The following is a 19,559-nucleotide window of genomic DNA, read 5'->3' on the forward strand; positions in this document are numbered from 1 at the left end:
TTTAGGCATAAGGTTAACAGTGTGGTTAAGGTTAGGTTTAAAATAACTTTTTAAGAAGATACATTTTAGAAATGGGCGGGGTTTATGACTTTGTGGCTGTGTTAACTAGCAATTCTCAGTTGCGTTTTTGAGGCTCTTTTGTAGTGCTAAAGCGACCTCTGCTGGTCATCGCGGAAATAACCAGCTGCTTCTTTTCTGTATTTCCGTTTCCGTGTAAACAAAACAACATGGCAGCCCACGTAGGTACTGGCATGGAGATTTAGAGTTGTACTTTTATAGCTTAGCATTTCTAAACTCGACAATATGAGCGACTCAAATTGTCAGTGTGCTGCTCTACAGTTCTATTGCACTGCTGGGAACGGCATGGAGCCTTTCCTGATTCAGGAGGTGAAGACCAAACTTGCAGCCAAAGATGTGAGTAATCGAGACAAAAGTTAGTTTCAGGCTACAATATTAGTCTAGCTAGTAATAATGTGCAATGAATCTATATGAAACACTAGCCAATAAAGTAATACCTTTTATATAAAATGGTCCTCCTCGAAGCTAGCTGGAAGCCAGGCAGTTGACTGCGCATGCATATTGCATAGGTTTGCTGCTTGTAATAAAGTCAATCGTAAATCCTGGCTTTGTATTAATCTTTTCTTCTTAACAAGTGGTAATTTCATGTTGTTGACATGATTATATGTTAGGTTATTCTTATCTTGCACTAAATAATGTGTATTGTTTAGGTGGATCACATCCCTGGAAAAGTGTTCTTCACCACCACTTTTGGAATAAAGCAAGTGAGGGAGCTGAAATCTGCAGAGAGGCTGTTTCTACTTCTAAAGCGACACTCCCCTCTCTCGGCCCATACAGGTAAGCCTAACAAATATTCTGTATGAATATTTATCCTCTCTGATTAAAAGTATGAAGCTGCAATTAAATGTTTTGCACTGGACATTATCTTTTTACTGTATTTATTTTTCTGTCACACTCAGTTAAGACACCATCTGGGATCCAGTCAAGGCTCATGGGTGATGGGAGTGACTGGACCAGAGCTGTGTTGTCATGGAGACGCCTGCAGAGAGACCTGATGATGAGAAGCAACTGTACATTGAGTGTGTCCCTACCAGGGAGGAAGAGGAAGAGGGAGGAAGAGGAGGAAAAAGAGAGTGGTGTTGAGGGGTCAACTTGTAACGGACCAAATGGAACACAGAAGCTGGGACTAGAGGGAGAGCGAAAAGAATTAGGACTGAGCAAGGATCACATTTCATCAACAGAAGACTCTGGAAGTGGAAACTGTGTTGCAGGGGACAAAGTTGAAGAGGACCGTATAGAAGGCAGCTGTGATGGAAAGACATCCACAGTGTCTTTCAGAGTGAGCTGTCGGTGCAGTGGAGCCCTGTCCAGACGTTTCTCTCCCCAGGTATACACTTTGGAGGAGAGGAGGTATTTTTCACATCTTTACTTCTTAAGGGAACTGGTAGGTTTCAGGTTATTGTGGTGGTTTTTAACGGGGTGAGAGAGGAGGATTTGACTTTGTCCTGTTTGTGATGGTGTCTGTCTGTCTAGGATCTGAGTAGGATCATTGGAACAGCGGCGAGCAGACAGCTGGGCTGGAGAGTGGACCTGAGGAAACCAGATCTGGAGGTAATATTAACTTTATATGGTCCCCACCCTAACATGGAGGTAATCTGGAGGTAATATGAACTTTATATGGTCACCACCCTAACATGGAGGTAATTTTGAGGTAATATTAACTTTATATGGTCACCATCCTAACATGGAGGTAATCTGGAGGTAATATTAACTTTATATGGTCACCACCCTAACATGGAGGTAATCTGGAGGTAATATTAACTTTATATGGTCACCACCCTAACATGGAGGTAATTTGGAGGTAATATTAACTTTATATGGTCACCACCCTAACATGGAGGTAATCTGGAGGTAATGTTAACTTTATATGGTCCCCACCCTAACATGGAGGTAATCTGGAGGTTATATTAATCTAGCCATAACCATAATTAGATGATTACCACAACCTGTGAGGAGATTCTCATATTTCTTTGCCTGACCTTGCCAAGTGTCAAAGTCCATTTAACTATTCCGCAGTCAGGCATGTACACTATACTGTTTATACACTGAACAAAAATATAAAGGCTAACATGTAAAGTGTTGGTGCCATGTTTCGTGAGCTGAAATAAAAGATCCCAGACATTTTCTAGACGCACAAAAAGCTTATTTCTCTCACATTTTGTGCAAACATTTGTTTACATCCCTGTTAGTGAGCATTTCTCCTTTGCCAAGATAATCCATCCACCTGACAGGTGTGGCATATCAAGAAGTAGATTAAACAGCATGATCATTACACAGGTGCACCTCGTGCTGGGAACAATAAAAGCCCACTCTATAATGTGCAATTTTGTCACACAACACAATGCCACAGATGTCTCAAGTTTTGAATGCGCATGCAATTGGCATGCTGCCTGCAGGAATGTCCATCAGAGCTGTTGCCAGAGAATTGAATGTTAATTTCTCTACCATATGTTGACTCCAATGTCATTTTAGAGAATTTGGCATTACGTCCAACCGGCCTCACTTAAAAAAAAAAATCACCTTTATTTAACCAGGTAAGCCAGTTGAGAACAAGTTCTCATTTACAACTGCGACCTGGCCAAGATAAAGCAAAGCAGTGCGATAAAAACAACAACAAAGAGTTACATATGGAATAAACAAAACGTACAGTCAACAACACAATAGAAAATCTATATACAGTGTGTGCAAATGTAGTAAGTTATGGAGGTAAGGCAATAAATAGGCCATAGTGTAAAATAATTGGTTGCAGCAGAGGGTGCATATCTGGTGGCCGGGGTAGGGGTAGCCAGGTGGAAAGCATGGCCAGCCGTAGCAAAATGCTTATTGAAATTCTCTATTATTGTAGATTTATTGGTGGTGACAGTGATTCAAGCAATTCACATATGGTGTCCAGGGCACAACTGGGGGCTGAGGGGGGTCTGTAGCAAGCGGCAACAGTTATTAGTGAGAGACTTATTTCTGGAAAGGTGGATTTTTAGAAGTAGAAGCTCAAACTGTTTGGGCACAGACCTGGATAGTATGATAGAGCTCTGCAGGCTATCTCTACAGTAGATTGCAACTCCGCCCCCTTTGGCAGTTCTATCTAGACGGAAAATGTTGTAGTTGGGGATGGAAGTTTCAGAGTTTTTGGTGGCCTTCCTAAGCCAGGATTCAGACACTGCTAGAACATCAGGGTTGGCAGAGTGTGCTAACGCAGTGAATAACTCAAACTTGGGGAGGAGACTTCTGATGTTAACATGCAAGAAATCAAGGCTTTTACGGTTACAGAAGTCAAGAAATGATAGCGCCTGGGGGGTAGGAGTGATACTGGGGGCTACAGTAGCTCAACCGGTAGAGCATGGCGCTTGCAACGCCAGGGTTGTGGGTTCGATTCCCACGGGGGGCCAGTATGAAAAATGTATCCACTCACTAACTGTAAGTCCCTCTGGATAAGAGCGTCTGCTAAATGACTCAAATGTAAATGTAAAATGTACAGGGCCTGGGTTAACCTCTACATCACCAGAGGAACAGAGGAGGAATAGAATAAGGATACGGCTAAAGGCTTTAAGAACTGGTCTTCTAGTGCGTTGGGTACAGAGAATAAAGGGGGCAGTTCTCCGGGCGTTGTAGAATAGATTCAGGGCATTATGTACAGACAAGGAAATGGAAGGATATGAGTACAGTGGAAGTACACCTAAGCATTGGGTAACTATGAAAGAGATAGCATCACTGGAGGTACCGATTGAGCCGCTCTCTGCATGTATGGGGGTTGGGACAAAGGAGCTCTCTGAGGCTGGTTGAGCTGAACTTGGGGCTCTACAGTGAAATTGTATAATAAGAACTAACCCAAACAGCAAATGGCTAGGCATATTGACATGGGAGAGAGGCATAACGCAATCACAGGTGTTATTCGAGAGGGCTAAGACAACAACTGGTAATGGCGATGAAAGTTTGGGCTGAGGCTAAACAGATACACAGGATGGGGTACCGTGTAAAGGAACAGTCCAGCAGGCATTAGCTGTGTAGCTGAGTGATCATAAGGTCCAGTGAACAGCACTAAGTAAGTCCGGGAGCAGATCGTAGGCTGCTAAAGCACAGGCGAGCAGGAGGCACGGCTGTTGATTGTGCGTGCTAGCAGGCCGGGGCTAGCAGATGGATCTTTGTGGTCGTCGCAACGGGAAGCCTGTTGAAACAACATCAGACGATTACGTCGGCAGACCAGTTGTGATGGATCGGTGGGGCTCCGTGTCAACACTAGGAGGTTCCGTCCGGTTGACAGAGGGGTAGATAGCCGGGAGATGGGCCTGGCTCGAGGCTAGCTCAAGGCTAACTGTGGCTAGCTTCGGACAGTGGTGATTAGCCAACAACAACAACAGCCACTCGGTTGCAGCTAGCTAGTTGCAATGATCCGGTGTTAAGGTCCAGTGATTCCGGCAGAAAATCCGATATGCTCTGGCTCGATAGCGCGATGTGCAGACTGTGCAGACTGGCCGATAATTGTCCAGGCTAGAGCTGGCTGGTAGGTAGTGCAGGCCACGGACAATGGTGAAGACCGCTAACGGTGGCTAATAGCAAGTAGCTAGTTAGCTGGCTAGCTGGCTAGTTTCAGCCAGAGGTTCTGGAGGAAAAAATAAAAATAGAATCCGTTCCACATTGGGTGAGGCGGGTTGCAGGAAAGTATATTTAGTTAACGGATGGAAAGTGAGATTGAGAAATATATACGAAAAAGACAAAAAAACAGGCTATTTACATGAGGACACTATAGAAAACACGAACGCACTGCTACGCCATCTTGACCACGTGTATGGTGCCGTGTGGGCGAGCGGTTTGCTGATGTCAACGTTGTGAACTGAGTGCCCAATGGTGGTGGGATTATGGTATGGGCAGGCATAAGCTATGGACAACGAACACAGTTGCAGTTTATCGATGGCTATTTGAATGCACAGAGATACCGTGACGAGATCCTGAGGCCCATTGTCGTGCCATTCATCCGCCGCCATCACCTCATGTGTCGCAAGGATCTGTACACATAAAGCTGAAAATGTCCCAGTAAATATTTTCTTAACTCTATTTTCTTAACTGCATTGTTGGTTAAGGGCTTCTAAGTAAGTATTTCACTGTAAGGTCTACACCTGTTATATTCGGCGCATGTGACAAATAAAATTGGATTTTATTTTATTTTCTTCCATGGCCTGAATACTTACCAGACATGTCACCCATGGAGCATGTTTGGGATGCTCTGCGTCGACGTGTACGACAACGTGTTCTAGTTCCTGCCAATATCCAGCAACTTCACACAGCTATTGAAGAAGAGTGGGACAACATTCCACAGGCCACAATCAACAGCCTGATCAACTCTATGCGAAAGGAGATGTGCCACGCTGCATGAGGCAAATGGTGGTCACACCAGATACTGACTGGTTTCCTGATCCACACCCCTACCTTTTTTTAAAGGTATCTGTGACCAACAGATGCATATCTGTATTCCCAGAAATGTGAAATCCATAGATTAGGGCCTAATGAATTTGTTTCAATTTACTGATTTCCTTATATGAACTGTAACTCAGTAAACATTTTGAAATTACTGCATGTTGCATTTATATTTTTGTAGAGTATACATTACACTGCAGTGCTAAGCCGTGTCAGACTGCACGTACAGTGCCTTCGGAAAGTATTCAGACCACTTGACTTTTTCCACATTTTGTTATGTTAGGGCCTTATTCTAAAATTGATTAAAATAAATAAAAATCCTCATCAATCTACACACAATATACGCCATAATGACAAAGCGAAAACAGGTTTTTGAAATGTTTGCAAATGTATTACGAATAAAATCAGATAACTTATTTACATAAGTATGCAGACCCTTTGCTATGAGACTCGAAATTGAGCTCAGGTGCATCCTATTTCCATTGATCATCCTTGAGATGTTTCTACAACTTCATTGGAGTCCACCTGTGGTAAATTCAATTGATTGGACATGATTTGGAAAGGCACACACCTGTCTATATAAGGTCCCACAGTTGACAGTGCATGTCAGAACAAAAACCAAGCCATGAGGTCAAAGGAATTGTCCGTAGAGCTCCGAGACAGGATTGTGTCGAGGCACAGATCTGAGGAAGGGTACCAAAAAATGTCTGCAGCATTGAAGGTCCCCAAGAACACAGTGGCCTACATCATTCTTAAATGTTAGAAATTTGGAACCACCAAGACTCTTCCTAGAGCTGGCCGCCCGGCCAAACTGAGCAATCGGAGGAGAAGGGCCTTGGTTAGGGAGGTGACCAAGAATCCGATGGTCACTCTGACAGAGCTCTATTGTTCCTCTGTGGAGATGGGAGAACCTTCCAGAAGGACAACCATCTCTGCAGCACTCCACCAATCAAGCCTTTATGGTAGAGTGGCCAGACAGAAGCCACTCCTCAGTAAAAGGCACATGACAGCCCACTTGGAGTTTGCCAAAAGGCACCTAGACTCTCAGACCACGAGAAACAAGATTCTCTGGTCTGATGAAACCAGGATTAAACTCTTTGGCCTGAATGCCAAGCGTCACGTCTGGAGGAATCCTGGCACCATCCTTACGGTGAAGCATGGTGGTGGTAGCATCATGCTGTGGGGATGTTTTTCAGTGGCAGGGACTGGGAGACTAGTCAGGATTGAGGGAATGGAGCAAAGTACAGAGAGATCCTTGATGAAAACCTGCTCCAGAGCTCTCATGACCTCAGACTGGGGCAAATGTTCACCTTCCAACAGGACAACGACCCTAAGCACACAGCCAAGACAACGCAGGAGTGGCTTCGGGACAAGTCTCTGAATGTTCTTGAGTGGCCCAGCCAGAGCCCAGACTTGAACCCGATCAAACATCTCTGGAGAGACCTGAAAATAGCTGTGCAGCAACGCTCCCCATCCAACCTGACAGAGCTTGAGAGGATATGCAGAGAATAAAGGGAGAAACTCCCCAAATACAGGTTTGCCAAGCTTGTAGCGTCATACCCAAGAAGACTTGAGGCTGTAAACGCTGCCAAAGGTGCTTCAACGAAGTACTGAATAAAGGGTCTGAATACTTATGTTAATGTGATATTTTTTATAAATTAGCAAAAATGTCTAAACCTGTTTTTGCTTTGACATTATAGAGTATTGTGTGTAGATTGATGAGGAGAAGAAGAAAAGAAAAAAATATATATAATTTACAATAAGGCTGTAACGTAACAAAATGTGGAAAAAGTCAAGGGGTCTGAATACTTTCCGAAGGCACTGTATGTTAAATAGTAATTGTTGTGCTTGGCCATGGTACAGTACATTAGCCAGACACGACAGAAGTTAATGGCTTCTTTCTGTAGGTTCAGTTAATGCATCACTTTCTTCCACCGTAAAGCTATGTTAATGAATGAATGTATGTGATGTGTTTCGTCTGTAGGTGAATGTGTATATAAGTGATGACCACTGTGTCCTCGGGATACCTCTCCTCAGGTTGGTGACATGATCAGAACCTGTTCTTGCCCTCTGTGTTGACAACCGTATTCAAGTCTATTTCCTTCTGGATATCTCTTCTAGTTGACTATGTCTAATAGTGTCTGCTTCCCTCTTTCTCGCCAGGCTTCCTTTAGCCAACCGGAGTTATATGAAGACTACTGGGCTGAGATCCACTATAGCCTGGGCCATGGCCTCTCTGTCAGACATCAAGGTACTCTAGCTACAGCTGAAGTCGGAAGTTTACATACACTTAGGTTGGAGTCATTAAAACTTGTTTTTCAACCACAAATTTCTTGTTAACAAACTATAGTTTTGGCAAGTCGGTTAGGACATCTACTTTGTGCATGACGCAAGTAATCTTTCCAACAATTGTTTACAGACAGATTATTTCACTTATAATTCACTGTATCACAATTCCAGTGGGTCAGAAGTTTACATACACTAAGTTGACTGTGCCTTTAAACAGCTTGGAAAATTCCAGAAAATGATGTCATGGCTTTAGAAGTTTCTGATAGGCTAATTTACATCATTTGAGTCAATTTGAGGTGTACCTGTGGATGTATTTCAAGGCCTACCTTCAAACTCTGTGCCTCTTTGCTTGACATCATGGGAAAATCAAAAGAAATCAGCCAAGACCTCAGAAAATAAATTGTAGACCTCCAAAAGTCTGGTTCATCCTTGGGAGCAATTTCCAAACGTCTGAAGGTACCACGTTCATCTGTACAAACAATAGTACGCAAGTATAAACTCCATGGGACCAAGCAGCCGTCATACCGCTCAGGAAGGAGACGCGTTCTGTCTCCTAGAGATGAACGTACTTTGATGCGAAAAGTGAAAATCAATCCCAGAACAACAGCAAAGGACCTTGTGAAGATGCTGGAGGAAACAGGTACAAAAGTATCTATATCCACAGTAAAACGAGTCCTATATTGACATAACCTGAAAGGCCGCTCAGCAAGGAAGAAGCCCCTGCTCCAAAACCGCCATAAAAAAGCCAGACTACGGTTTTCAACTGCACATGGGGACAAAGCTTGTACTTTTTGGAGAAATGTCCTCTGGTCTGATGAAACCAAAATAGAACTGTTTGGCCATTATGACCATCGTTATGTTTGGAGGAAAAAGGGGGTGGCTTGCAAGCCGAAGAACACCATCACAACCGTGAAGCACGGGGGTGGCAGCATCATGCTGTGGGGGTGCTTTGCTGCAGGAGGGCCTGGTGCACTTCACAAAATAGATGGCATCATGAGGAAGGAAAATTATGTGGATATATTGAAGCAACATCTCAAGACATCAGTCAGGAAGTTAAAGCTTGGTCGCAAATGGGTCTTCCAAATGGACAATGACCCCAAGCATACTTCCAAAGTTGTGGCAAAATGGCTTAAGGACAACAAAGTCAAGGTATTGGAGTGGCCATCACAAAGCCCTGACCTCAATCCTATAGAATATTTGTGGGCAGAACTGAAAAAGCGTGTGCGAGCAAGGAAGCCTACAAACCTGACTCAGTTACACCAGCTCTGTCAGGAGGAATGGGCCAAAATTCACCCAACTTATTGTGGGAAGCTTGTGGAAGGCTACCCGAAACATTTGACTCAAGTTAAACAATTTAAAGGTAATGCTACCAAATACTAATTGAGTGTATGTAAACTTCTGACCCACTGGGAATGTGATGAATGAAATAAAAGCTGAAATAAATCATTCTCTCTACTATTATTCTGACATTTCACATTCTTAAAATAAAGTGTTGATCCTAACTGACCTAAGACAGGGATTTTTTACTAGGATTAAATGTCAGGAATTGTGAAAAACTGAGTTTAAATGTATTTGACTAAGGTGTATGTAAACTTCCGACTTCAACTGTACCACATGGCATGGAAGGAGTTCCTCTCTCCAGCTCACGTGTTTGGTCTCATCTTCCTCTCTTTGATGTTTGATTGTGTTCTGAGGTTCTGTGCTAACATCAAAAGGACCAAATATCTTATTATCTTCTCACACCGTCGCTTGGCCTGGTGTGTTCTGAATGTGTTCTCTTTCCTCTCTCAACCAGCCTGGCTCTTGTGTGATAGACCCGATGTGTGGAGTGGGAACTATTTTACTGGAAGCTGCACATGAATATCAGGTGAGATTTCTGAGAGAAACCTTTATATTGAATATCAGGTGAGATTTCTGATTGAAACCTTTATATTGAATATCATGTGAGATTTCTGATTGAAACCTTTATTTTGAATATCAGGTGAGATTTCTGATTGAAACCTTTATATTGAATATCATGTGAGATTTCTGATTGAAACCTTTATATTGAATATCATGTGAGATTTCTGAGAGAAACCTTTATATTGAATATCATGTGAGATTTCTGAGAGAAACCTTTATATTGAATATCATGTGAGATTTCTGAGAGAAACCTTTATATTGAATATCATGTGAGATTTCTGAGAGAAACCTTTATATTGAATATCATGTGAGATTTCTGAGAGAAACCTTTATATTGAATATCATGTGAGATTTCTGAGAGAAACCTTTATATTGAATATCATGTGAGATTTCTGAGAGAAACCTTTATATTGAATATCATGTGAGATTTCTGAGAGAAACCTTTATATTGAATATCATGTGAGATTTCTGAGAGAAACCTTTATATTGAATATCATGTGAGATTTCTGAGAGAAACCTTTATATTGAATATCATGTGAGATTTCTGAGAGAAACCTTTATATTGAATATCATGTGAGATTTCTGAGAGAAACCTTTATATTGAATATCATGTGAGATTTCTGATTGAAACCTTTATATTGAATATCATGTGAGATTTCTGAGAGAAACCTTTATATTGAATATCATGTGAGATTTCTGAGAGAAACCTTTATATTGAATATCATGTGAGATTTCTGAGAGAAACCTTTATATTGAATATCATGTGAGATTTCTGAGAGAAACCTTTATATTGAATATCATGTGAGATTTCTGAGAGAAACCTTTATATTGAATATCATGTGAGATTTCTGAGAGAAACCTTTATATTGAATATCATGTGAGATTTCTGAGAGAAACCTTTATATTGAATATCATGTGAGATTTCTGAGAGAAACCTTTATATTGAATATCATGTGAGATTTCTGAGAGAAACCTTTATATTGAATATCATGTGAGATTTCTGAGAGAAACCTTTATATTGAATATCATGTGAGATTTCTGAGAGAAACCTTTATATTGAATATCATGTGAGATTTCTGAGAGAAACCTTTATATCGAACCCATTTGAAATGTATGTCATATGGGATGCTTATGTTAGCTTTTTGATGTGGGTGCAGTGAGGGGAGGTAATTGTTTTGTTCAGAAATTCATAGCGATTTTTCTCCAAACAGGATGCCTTTTTTCTAGGTCTTGACATTGATGAGTCTCAGTTGGTGAAAGCCTGTCAGAATGTGGAGTTTGCAAAGTTTGGGGATAGGGTGCAGCTGCTGCAGTCATCATCCAAGGGTAAGAATGCCAATCCACTTCACATGAGGTATTGTTTTTTAACAAACATTGTGAAGTATGCCATTTATGTATGACCATTTCTCATGTATGACCATTTCTCATGTATGACTTTATAAAAATGTGGTTCATTCTGACGTATGGACTGTAGATCAAATTAGGTGTTTTAATACATGTAGCAGTTGTCCCTGATATACTGTATGCATTATGGTATTTGTTTACCCACAATGCAGTAAATGATTCTGCATGATTTCCTGATGAATGAATTCCTCCTTGTTTTCCTCCTATGTGTGAAGATATTCCACTGCCTTCCTGTAGTGTGGATGCCGTTGTCTGTGATGTCCCTTTTGGGAAGAAGTTTGGCACCAAGACTGACATGGCTGCCTCTCTTCCAGTGATTGTGAGAGAGATGGAAAGGTATTGTATTTAACTAACTGTAGTATCACGTATTCCAATTTCATAATTGCTCAAATAAACATTCAGGATATAGCAAAAGTTGAGAAAGGAATTGCTTATTGATTTATTGATTTTTAATCAATCAAACATGCATGTTTTTTCAGAGTTCTCCGTGTGGGTGGGACCCTGGTTTTGCTGCTTAGTCCCCAGCTCTCCTGCCTGCTGAAGAAAAGCATAACCCCCAGACCAGTACCCTTACACACCCAGGGAGAGGAGACTGAGGTGGGATTAGTATGTGATGTGGACCCCTTCCTCACCCCAAGCCCTTTCCCCTCACTGCAGTCCCTAGGCTACCACAGAGTGAGCCTGGGAGCTATAGACGCCCTCATCCACAAGTATGTCAAGATACTGACTGCGACTACCACACTCGGTGGACCTGACTGAATAAACACACATACATTCAACCCCTGCATAGTGGATCCTGAGTGAGACTTTTCAGGAGATGGATACACTGGATTCAAGAGACATTCACACAGACTTCAAAGACAATACCACCCGTAAAGCACAGAAAATCATTGCATCAATTTGGCGTGGTTAGAATTTTACCAACATGTACTGTACTACCACAAAATGAAGCAAAATGCATAAAAGTCATAGAATGTCAAACCCAATTTTGCTAATACCTTTATTCTATCATTCCAATGACTTTGTTAATGGTGGAAGGAAATAATGCATCTTTCAAGAGTACCTCAGTTTCCCTTTTCAGGAGTCTGAAATTCTTCAGCTCTATTTACAGAATCAGACCATGACTCAGATCCAACAATTATACACTGTCTGGGATTAGATTACAGAATACATCCACTGAGACTAAGGTAAATACACTCAGATTAGGGTCCGCTAGGAGGATAAGGGTTGATATCCATTGATGGGGGGAAATGTTGACTTGGATTTAGGTGCATATGCACAGGGGTTGGCTCTGTGTCCATTGATAAGAGGGTTAATGAATATCCACAGATGAATTTCCTTACAATTTAGGTTAGAGATCTGCTATTCTAAGTATATTCTGTTAGATCCATTATTGTCACGCCCTGGCTCTGGGGACTCTTGTATGTTGAGCCAGGGTGTTAGTTTCTTGGTGTAGTGTCTATGTTTCGTTTTCTATGTTCTGTTCTAGGTTATGTGTTTCTATGTTGGCCGGGGTGGTTCTCAATCAGAGGCAACGAGAATCAGCTGTTGCTTGTTGTCTCTGATTGGGAACCATTCTTAGGCAGCCTGTTGTGCACTTGTGTTTTGTGGGATCTTGTTCTGTGTAGGTTTGTGTTATTGACCGAGGACTTCACGTATCGTTTTGTTATTTTGTTGTTGTATTGTGTCGTGTTGCTAAGTACTATTAAAGTATGTACTCATATCACGCTGCGCCTTGGTCCGCTCATTATGACGAACGTGACAGAAGATCCCACCAATACAGGACCAAGCAGCGTGTCCAGGAGCAAACGCCGGAGGTAACGTTAGTGGATGTCCTCCTCGGTTGGGGGCAGATCACGGAGGAGGAGGCCATCCGTTACCGGAGGGTGATGAAGGGGGAGACCCAGGCAGGAGAGGAGAAGCGGTGCCAACCGGGCCGTCGTCGGACAGGCGAGAGGCACCCCCAAGACATTTTTTTGGGGGGGGCACACGGCATGGACGACGGGGCTGCTGGAGGCAGATAAAGGGCGAGTTTGTGGACGAGGAGAGAAGGCCACCAGGTTACGGGGGCCATTGGTCAGTAGAGGGAAGGAGAGTGTAGAGGCACGGCGAGAGGTACTGAGGTGTGTTACCAGTCCGGTCCGGCCCGTTCCTGATCCCCACACAAGGCCAGTGGTGTGTGTTCCCAGTACGGTCCGGCCTGTTCCTGTCCCTCGCACCAAGCCTGTGATGCGCGTCGCCGGCCCGGCCTGTTCCTGCCCCTCGCACCAAGTCTGTGGTGCGCGTCGCTAGCCCGGCCTGTTCCTGCCCCTCGCACCAAGCCTGTGGTGCGCGTCGCCAGCCCGGCCCAGCCTGTTCCTGCCCCTCGCACCAAGCCAATGGTGCGCGTCGCCAGCCCGGCCCGTTCCTGCCCCTTCGCACCAAGCCAATGGTGCGCGTCGCCAGCCCGGCCCGGCCTGTTCCTGCTCCCCGCACCAAGCCTGTGGTGTGCGTCGCCAGCCCGGCCCGGCCTGTTCCTGCCCCTCGCACCAAGCCAATGGTGCGCGTCGTCAGCCCGGTCCGGCCTGTTCCTGCTCCCCGCACCAAGCCAGTGGTGCGCTTCGTCAGCCCGGTCCGGCCCATTCCTGCTCCCCGCACCAAGCCAATGGTGCGCGTCGTCAGCCCGGTCCGGCCTGTGCCTGCTCCCCGCACCAAGCCAGTGGTGCGCTTCGTCAGCCCGGTCCGGCCCGTCCCTGCTCCCCGAACCAAGCCAATGGTGCGCGTCACCAGCCCGGTCCGGCCCATTCCTGCTCCCCGCACCAAGCCTGTGGTGCGCATCGTCAGTCCGGCACAGCCCGTGCCTGGTCAGGTACCGGTCAGCTGCTCCACACCGGAGCCTAAGCAATCCGCTCCACCGATGTCCAGTCCAGCTCCAGCCAGCGGGACCAGACCAGGGGCGCTACGGGGGGGTTGTTAGAGGGTGGTGGTCACGCCCGGAGCCGGATCCGCCTCCGAGGTGGAATGCCCACCCGGCCCCTCCCCTGTTGGGTTTATGTTGGCGCGGTCGCAGTCCGCGCCTTTGGGGGGGGGGTACTCTTACGCCCTGGCTCTGGGGACTCTTGTACAGTGGGGAGAACAAGTATTTGATACACTGCCGATTTTGCAGGTTTTCCTACTTACAAAACATGTAGAGGTCTGTAATTTTTATCATAGGTACACTTTAACTGTGAGAGACGGAATCTAAAACAAAAATCCAGAAAATCACATTGTATGATTTTTAAGTAATTAATTTGCATTTTATTGCATGACAGAAGTATTTGATCACCTACCAACCAGTAAGAATTCTGGCTCTCACAGACCTGTTAGTTTTTCTTTAAGAAGCCCTCCTGTTCTCCACTCATTACCTATATTAACTGCACCTGTTTGAACTCGTTACCTGTATAAAAGACACCTGTCCACACACTCAATCAAACAGACTCCAACCTCTCCACAATGGCCAAGACCAGAGAGCTGTGTAAGGACATCAGGGATAAAATTGTAGACCTGCACAAGGCTGGGATGGGCTACAGGACAATAGGCAAGCAGCTTGGTGAGAAGGCAACAACTGTTGGCGCAATTATTAGAAAATGGAAGAAGTTCAAGATGACGGTCAATCACCCTCGGTCTGGGGCTCCATGCAATATCTCACCTCGTGGGACATCAATGATCATGAGGATGGTGAGGGATCAGCCCAGAACTACACGGCAGGACCTGGTCAATGACCTGAAGAGAGCTGGGACCACAGTCTCAAAGAAAATCATTAGTAACACAGTACGCCGTCATGGATTAAAATCATGCAGCGCACGCAAGGTCCCCCTGCTCAAGCCAGCGCATGTCCAGGCCCGTCTGAAGTTTGCCAATGACCATCTGGATGATCCAGAGGAGGAATGGGAGAAGGTCATGTGGTCTGATGAGACAGAAATATAGCTTTTTGGTCGAAACTCCACTCGCTGTGTTTGGAGGAAGAAGAAGGATGAGTACAACCCAAGAACACCATCCCAACTGTGAAGCATGGAGGTGGAAACATCATTCTTTGGGGATGCTTTTCTGCAAAGGGGACAGGACGACTGCACCGTATTGAGGGGAGGATGGATGGGGCCATGTATCGCGAGATCTTGGCCAACAACCTCCTTCCCTCAGTAAGAGCATTGAAGATGGGTTGTGGTTGGTCTTCCAGCATGACAACGACCCGAAACACACAGCCAGGGCAACTAAGGAGTGGCTCCGTAAGAAGCATCTCAAGGTCCTGGAGTGGCCTAGCCAGTCTACAGACCAGAACCCAATAGAAAATATTTGGAGGGAGCTGAAAGTCCGTATTGCCCAGTGACAGCCCCAAAACCTGAAGGATCTGGAGAAGGTCTGTATGGAGGAGTGGGCCAAAATCCCTGCTTCAGTGTGTGCAAACCTGGTCAAGACCTACAGGAAACGTATGATCTCTGTAATTGCTAACAAAGGTTTCTGTACCAAATATTAAGTTCTGCTTTTCTGATGTATCAAATACTTATGTCATGCAATAAAATGCAAATTAATAACTTAAAAATCATACAATGTGATTTTCTGGATTTTTGTTTTAGATTCCGTCTCTCACAGTTGAAGTGTACCTATGATAAATATTACAGACCTCTACATGCTTTGTAAGTAGGAAAACCTGCAAAATCGGCAGTGTATCAAATACTTGTTCTCCCCACTGTATGTTGAGCCAGGGTGTTAGTTTCTTGGTGTAGTGTCTATGTTTCGTTTTCTATGTTCTGTTCTAGGTTATGTGTTTCTATGTTGGCCGGGGTGGTTCTCAATCAGAGGCAACGAGAATCAGCTGTTGCTTATTGTCTCTGATTGGGAACCATTCTTAGGCAGCCTGTTGTGCACTTGTGTTTTGTGGGATCTTGTTCCGTGTAGGTTTGTGTTATTGACCGAGGACTTCACGTATCGTTTTGTTATTTTGTTGTTGTATTGTGTCGTGTTGCTAAGTACTATTAAAGTATGTACTCATATCACGCTGCGCCTTGGTCCGCTCATTATGACGAAAGTGACAATTATGGTCAGAGTACATATCAATGTCAGTTTGAGTCACATCTTTCTATAAATTCTGTCTTCTTTTCTATAATTATTTTCCTTTCAAATAACTGTTTCTGTCTTGTCATTTTCGATGACACATCAAGGCCTCTGTTTTCCCCCAGTGATTTGACAATTACTTGCATGACACTGAATTCTGATCATACATAGAAAATATAATGTGGAAAGGTAGCAGTAGGCTTAATCACAGACATAATCGCATAAAGGCCACTGAAAAAGCCTGGATGCAGGGGTGTAGCTAACATTGATGGTTCCATACTTCCATAAGTCCAGGATGTTTTGCTCAATGGAGGTAACCTAGATTTAGATGTGGGGTCTAGTAGAAGCATGGTTGACTCAGAAGTGTTTTCACACTGAAAACGCAGGCGTCAACATTAGTCCCAGCTCCCAGGCGTCTGCTGCAGCTGTGTCAGACAGATGTCTGGGGATGGTCTTGGTCTGCAGGCTCTTGTTACGGCTCAGAGTTGATGTGAAAGATGCAGTAAGAGGTGTGTCAGACACAGACATATTAGACTCTCTCTTCCTACAGGCCCTTGCTGCAGCTCAGTGTGTGTAACACATTGCAAAATGTATATCAAACGCAGTAAGGTGTGTGTCAGACACCGGCGTTGGGGGCAGCCTTGCCCTGCTGGGCTTTGCTGCTGCTACGGCTGAGGATGGGGAAGATGGTGCACATGCATCCAGACGCCACCATCAGCCCCAGACTGAGCCAGGCACAGAAGCTGGACCAGCTGTAGCCATGCTCCACGTCAGCAGGCAGCCCGTAGATGAAGGGAGGGACCCTGGCCAGGTCGTAGGACACGTTGGCCGCATATGTACACAGGGAGATGGTGCAGAAGATCCCTGAGAAGGAAGAGAGGAACCGCAAAGAGAGGAGGAGAATGTGAGAGAGAAATCAGTGTTTTAAGAAAACAGACTATCAGTATCGGGGGGGGGGGGGGGGGGTAAACAGTACCTGCCATGAGAAAGAGCAGCCCAGAGACGTGCTGAGTGAGACTCTTCTCCCAGGCGAAGCTGACAGACGCCACAATGCAGCCACACAACAGAACGGCTGCCGCCATGCCTAGAAACCCCGCTGTGATCCGCCGCAGGTCTGAAGGTAGTAGGAGAGCAATAGGATGTCTGAATGAATCAGGCCCTTTAGGGAACCTCCTTCATAATGAGAAAAGGTTCTTACGTAAGAGGTGCCACTCGTCCTGCTGGATGGTGCGGGTCAGGTTGAGAGGGATGTTGCGGAGCCGCATGGGCTGGGAGAAATGGTACTTGATGGTGGTGCATCGCTGGGCTATACCTGCACAGAGACAATAACTTGTGTGAACATAATGTGTAGCAGGTTAAAGCCAAAATATAGAAATGGGCAAGTGTTTCTCAAGGACAGTTGTCTTGAGAAAAGCTGTACTCATTTATAAAGTAGACTCCCCTGTTTCTAGACCCCAAGGTCTACTTTCACTTTAATACCATGATTTATTCTATTATTGCAAATATTAACTCTATATAATTAGTTCGATAGTATAGTCACCTACACGTTAAGGTTTACTTTGATATTCAGACCCCCATGTCACGTGAACAGACTTCATAATAGGGGTTTAGAGGCTGTAAGTTAGAATTTTCCCCACAAGATGGCAGATTTTATATATCGATCTTCCTCTCGACTGTGAAAGCCTTTACACGGCTGTGAGAAGAGACTAGGAAAAGCCAAACGTGGAAATGCCATATCAACCCCAATAGATCTACATCTCTGATAGGTAACATGTTTTTGAGTGATGTATACTGAACAAAATTATAAACACAACATGTATAGCGTTGGTCCCATGTTTCATGAGCTGAAATAAAAGATCCCAGAAATGTTCCATATGCACAGAAAGCTTATTTCTCTCAAATTTAGTGCACACATTTGTTTACATCCCTGTTAGTGAGCATTTCAACTTTGCCAAGATAATCTATCCACCTGACAGGTGTGGCATATCAAGAAGCTGATTAAACAGCATGATCATTACACAAGGGCACCTTGTGCTGGGGACAATAAAAGGCCACTAAAAAATTTGCATTTTTGTCACACAACACAATGCCACCAATGTCTCAAGTTTTGAGGAAACGTGCTATTGGCTTGCTGACTGCAGGAATGTCCACCAGATCTGTTGCCAGAGAATTGAATGTTCATTTCTCTACCATAAGCCGCCTCCAATGTAATTTTAGAGAATTGGCAGTACGTCCAACCAGCCTCACAACCGCAGACCACGTGTAACCACGCCTGCCCAGGACCTCCACATCCGGCTTCTTCACCTGTGGGATCGTAATAATAATAATAATAATAATATGCCATTTAGCAGACGCTTTTATCCAAAGCGACTTACAGTCATGCGTGCATACATTTTTTGTGTATGGGTGGTCCCGGGGATCGAACCCACTACCTTGGCGTTACAAGCACCATGCTCTACCAGCTGAGCTACAGAGGACCACAGCCACCATCGTCTGAGATCAGCCACCCGGACAGCTGATGAAACTGAGGAGTATTTCTGTCTGTAATAAAGCCCTTTTGTGGGGAAAAACTCATTCTGATTGGCTGGGCCAAGTGGGTGGGCCTGGCTCCCAAATGGGTGGGTCTATGCCCTCCCAGGCCCACCCATGGCTTCGCCCCTGCCCAGTCATGTGAAATCCATAGATTAGGGCCTAATTTATTTATTTCAATTGACTGATTTCCTTATATTAACTGTAACTCAGTAGAATTGTTGCATGTTGCGTTTATATTTTTGTTCAGTATAATATTGTCCCTGCTCTTGGAGGCAGCAAAGTAAGTATTGCAGGGATGTGGCATGCTACCATTCCACAAATTATATACCAATATTACAAAAAGTTGGCCTAATGACATTTCCATTTTCACTTACTATATTAATTGGTATACTAAATTTTAATTTGAGGAGCCTAGCTGACTAAACTCAACTCTGCGATTTCGAGCTTTTGCGCAAGTTTCCTATTGATTGAGTTCAGAGCATTTTACGTACAGAAGGCGCGCGTTTATCTATTGACATATATTAATGTTGATGTCACGTTATATCCTCATGCAAATTATATGGATCATAGAAATAGAATGTATATTGAACACATGCAACGCTTCCTAGAATGCCTTTCGTGTCAGGTCAAATGTAATGACCTTGATATTCTGTCAGATGCAGTCTGAAACTGATCAGATCAGAGAGCTTCTTTGAGGTCTGTGTGTTGGACACACTCCACAGCGCATGCAACCTGTCTACGCACTTAGGCCATAGTGGTTTTCCGAATTAATAGACTTATTATGGACACAACTATACACAACCATGGCTTACAGATGGGCTAGACCCACACAGAATATCCGAGGACAACATGATAGTTTAAAACGTGTTTTGAAG

At 44.2% G+C, this 19,559-nt stretch overlaps 2 protein-coding genes across 2 annotated transcripts; one reads left to right on the top strand and one right to left on the bottom strand.

Moving 5' to 3' along the window:
• Positions 1 to 227: 227 nt before the first annotated feature.
• Positions 228 to 12,807, top strand: LOC311122799 (THUMP domain-containing protein 2-like). Its single transcript, XM_084197115.1, has 10 exons — positions 228 to 414; positions 729 to 855; positions 978 to 1,405; positions 1,552 to 1,629; positions 7,472 to 7,524; positions 7,651 to 7,738; positions 9,572 to 9,643; positions 10,890 to 11,004; positions 11,298 to 11,418; positions 11,562 to 12,807. Exons 1-10 carry the CDS (start codon positions 304 to 306, stop codon positions 11,839 to 11,841), a joined length of 1,473 nt encoding a protein of 490 aa, XP_084053241.1. The 5' UTR covers positions 228 to 303; the 3' UTR covers positions 11,842 to 12,807.
• A 3,961-nt stretch (positions 12,808 to 16,768) lies between these two features.
• LOC311122800 (transmembrane protein 178A-like) lies at positions 16,769 to 17,464 on the bottom strand (the record flags this gene model as incomplete). Its single annotated transcript, XM_084197116.1, has 3 exons — positions 16,769 to 17,016; positions 17,129 to 17,266; positions 17,351 to 17,464. Coding segments are annotated over 3 exons (500 nt in total), but the record flags the coding sequence as incomplete, so codon positions are not given.
• Positions 17,465 to 19,559: the final 2,095 nt, after the last annotated feature.

This window comes from Coregonus lavaretus, assembly GCF_964263955.1.
Source record: "Coregonus lavaretus genome assembly, contig: HAP1_SCAFFOLD_7281, whole genome shotgun sequence".
Taxonomy (NCBI): domain Eukaryota; kingdom Metazoa; phylum Chordata; class Actinopteri; order Salmoniformes; family Salmonidae; genus Coregonus; species Coregonus lavaretus.

Bases quoted from the DNA above. Each gene is read 5' to 3' on its own strand.
- LOC311122799 (XM_084197115.1), top strand. From the start codon at position 304: ATGAGCGACTCAAATTGTCAGTGTGCTGCTCTACAGTTCTATTGCACT. The intron at 1,630-7,471 runs GTAATATTAACT...TTTCGTCTGTAG, and splicing joins TGAGGAAACCAGATCTGGAG to GTGAATGTGTATATAAGTGA. The intron at 7,739-9,571 runs GTACTCTAGCTA...TCTCTCAACCAG, and splicing joins CCTCTCTGTCAGACATCAAG to CCTGGCTCTTGTGTGATAGA.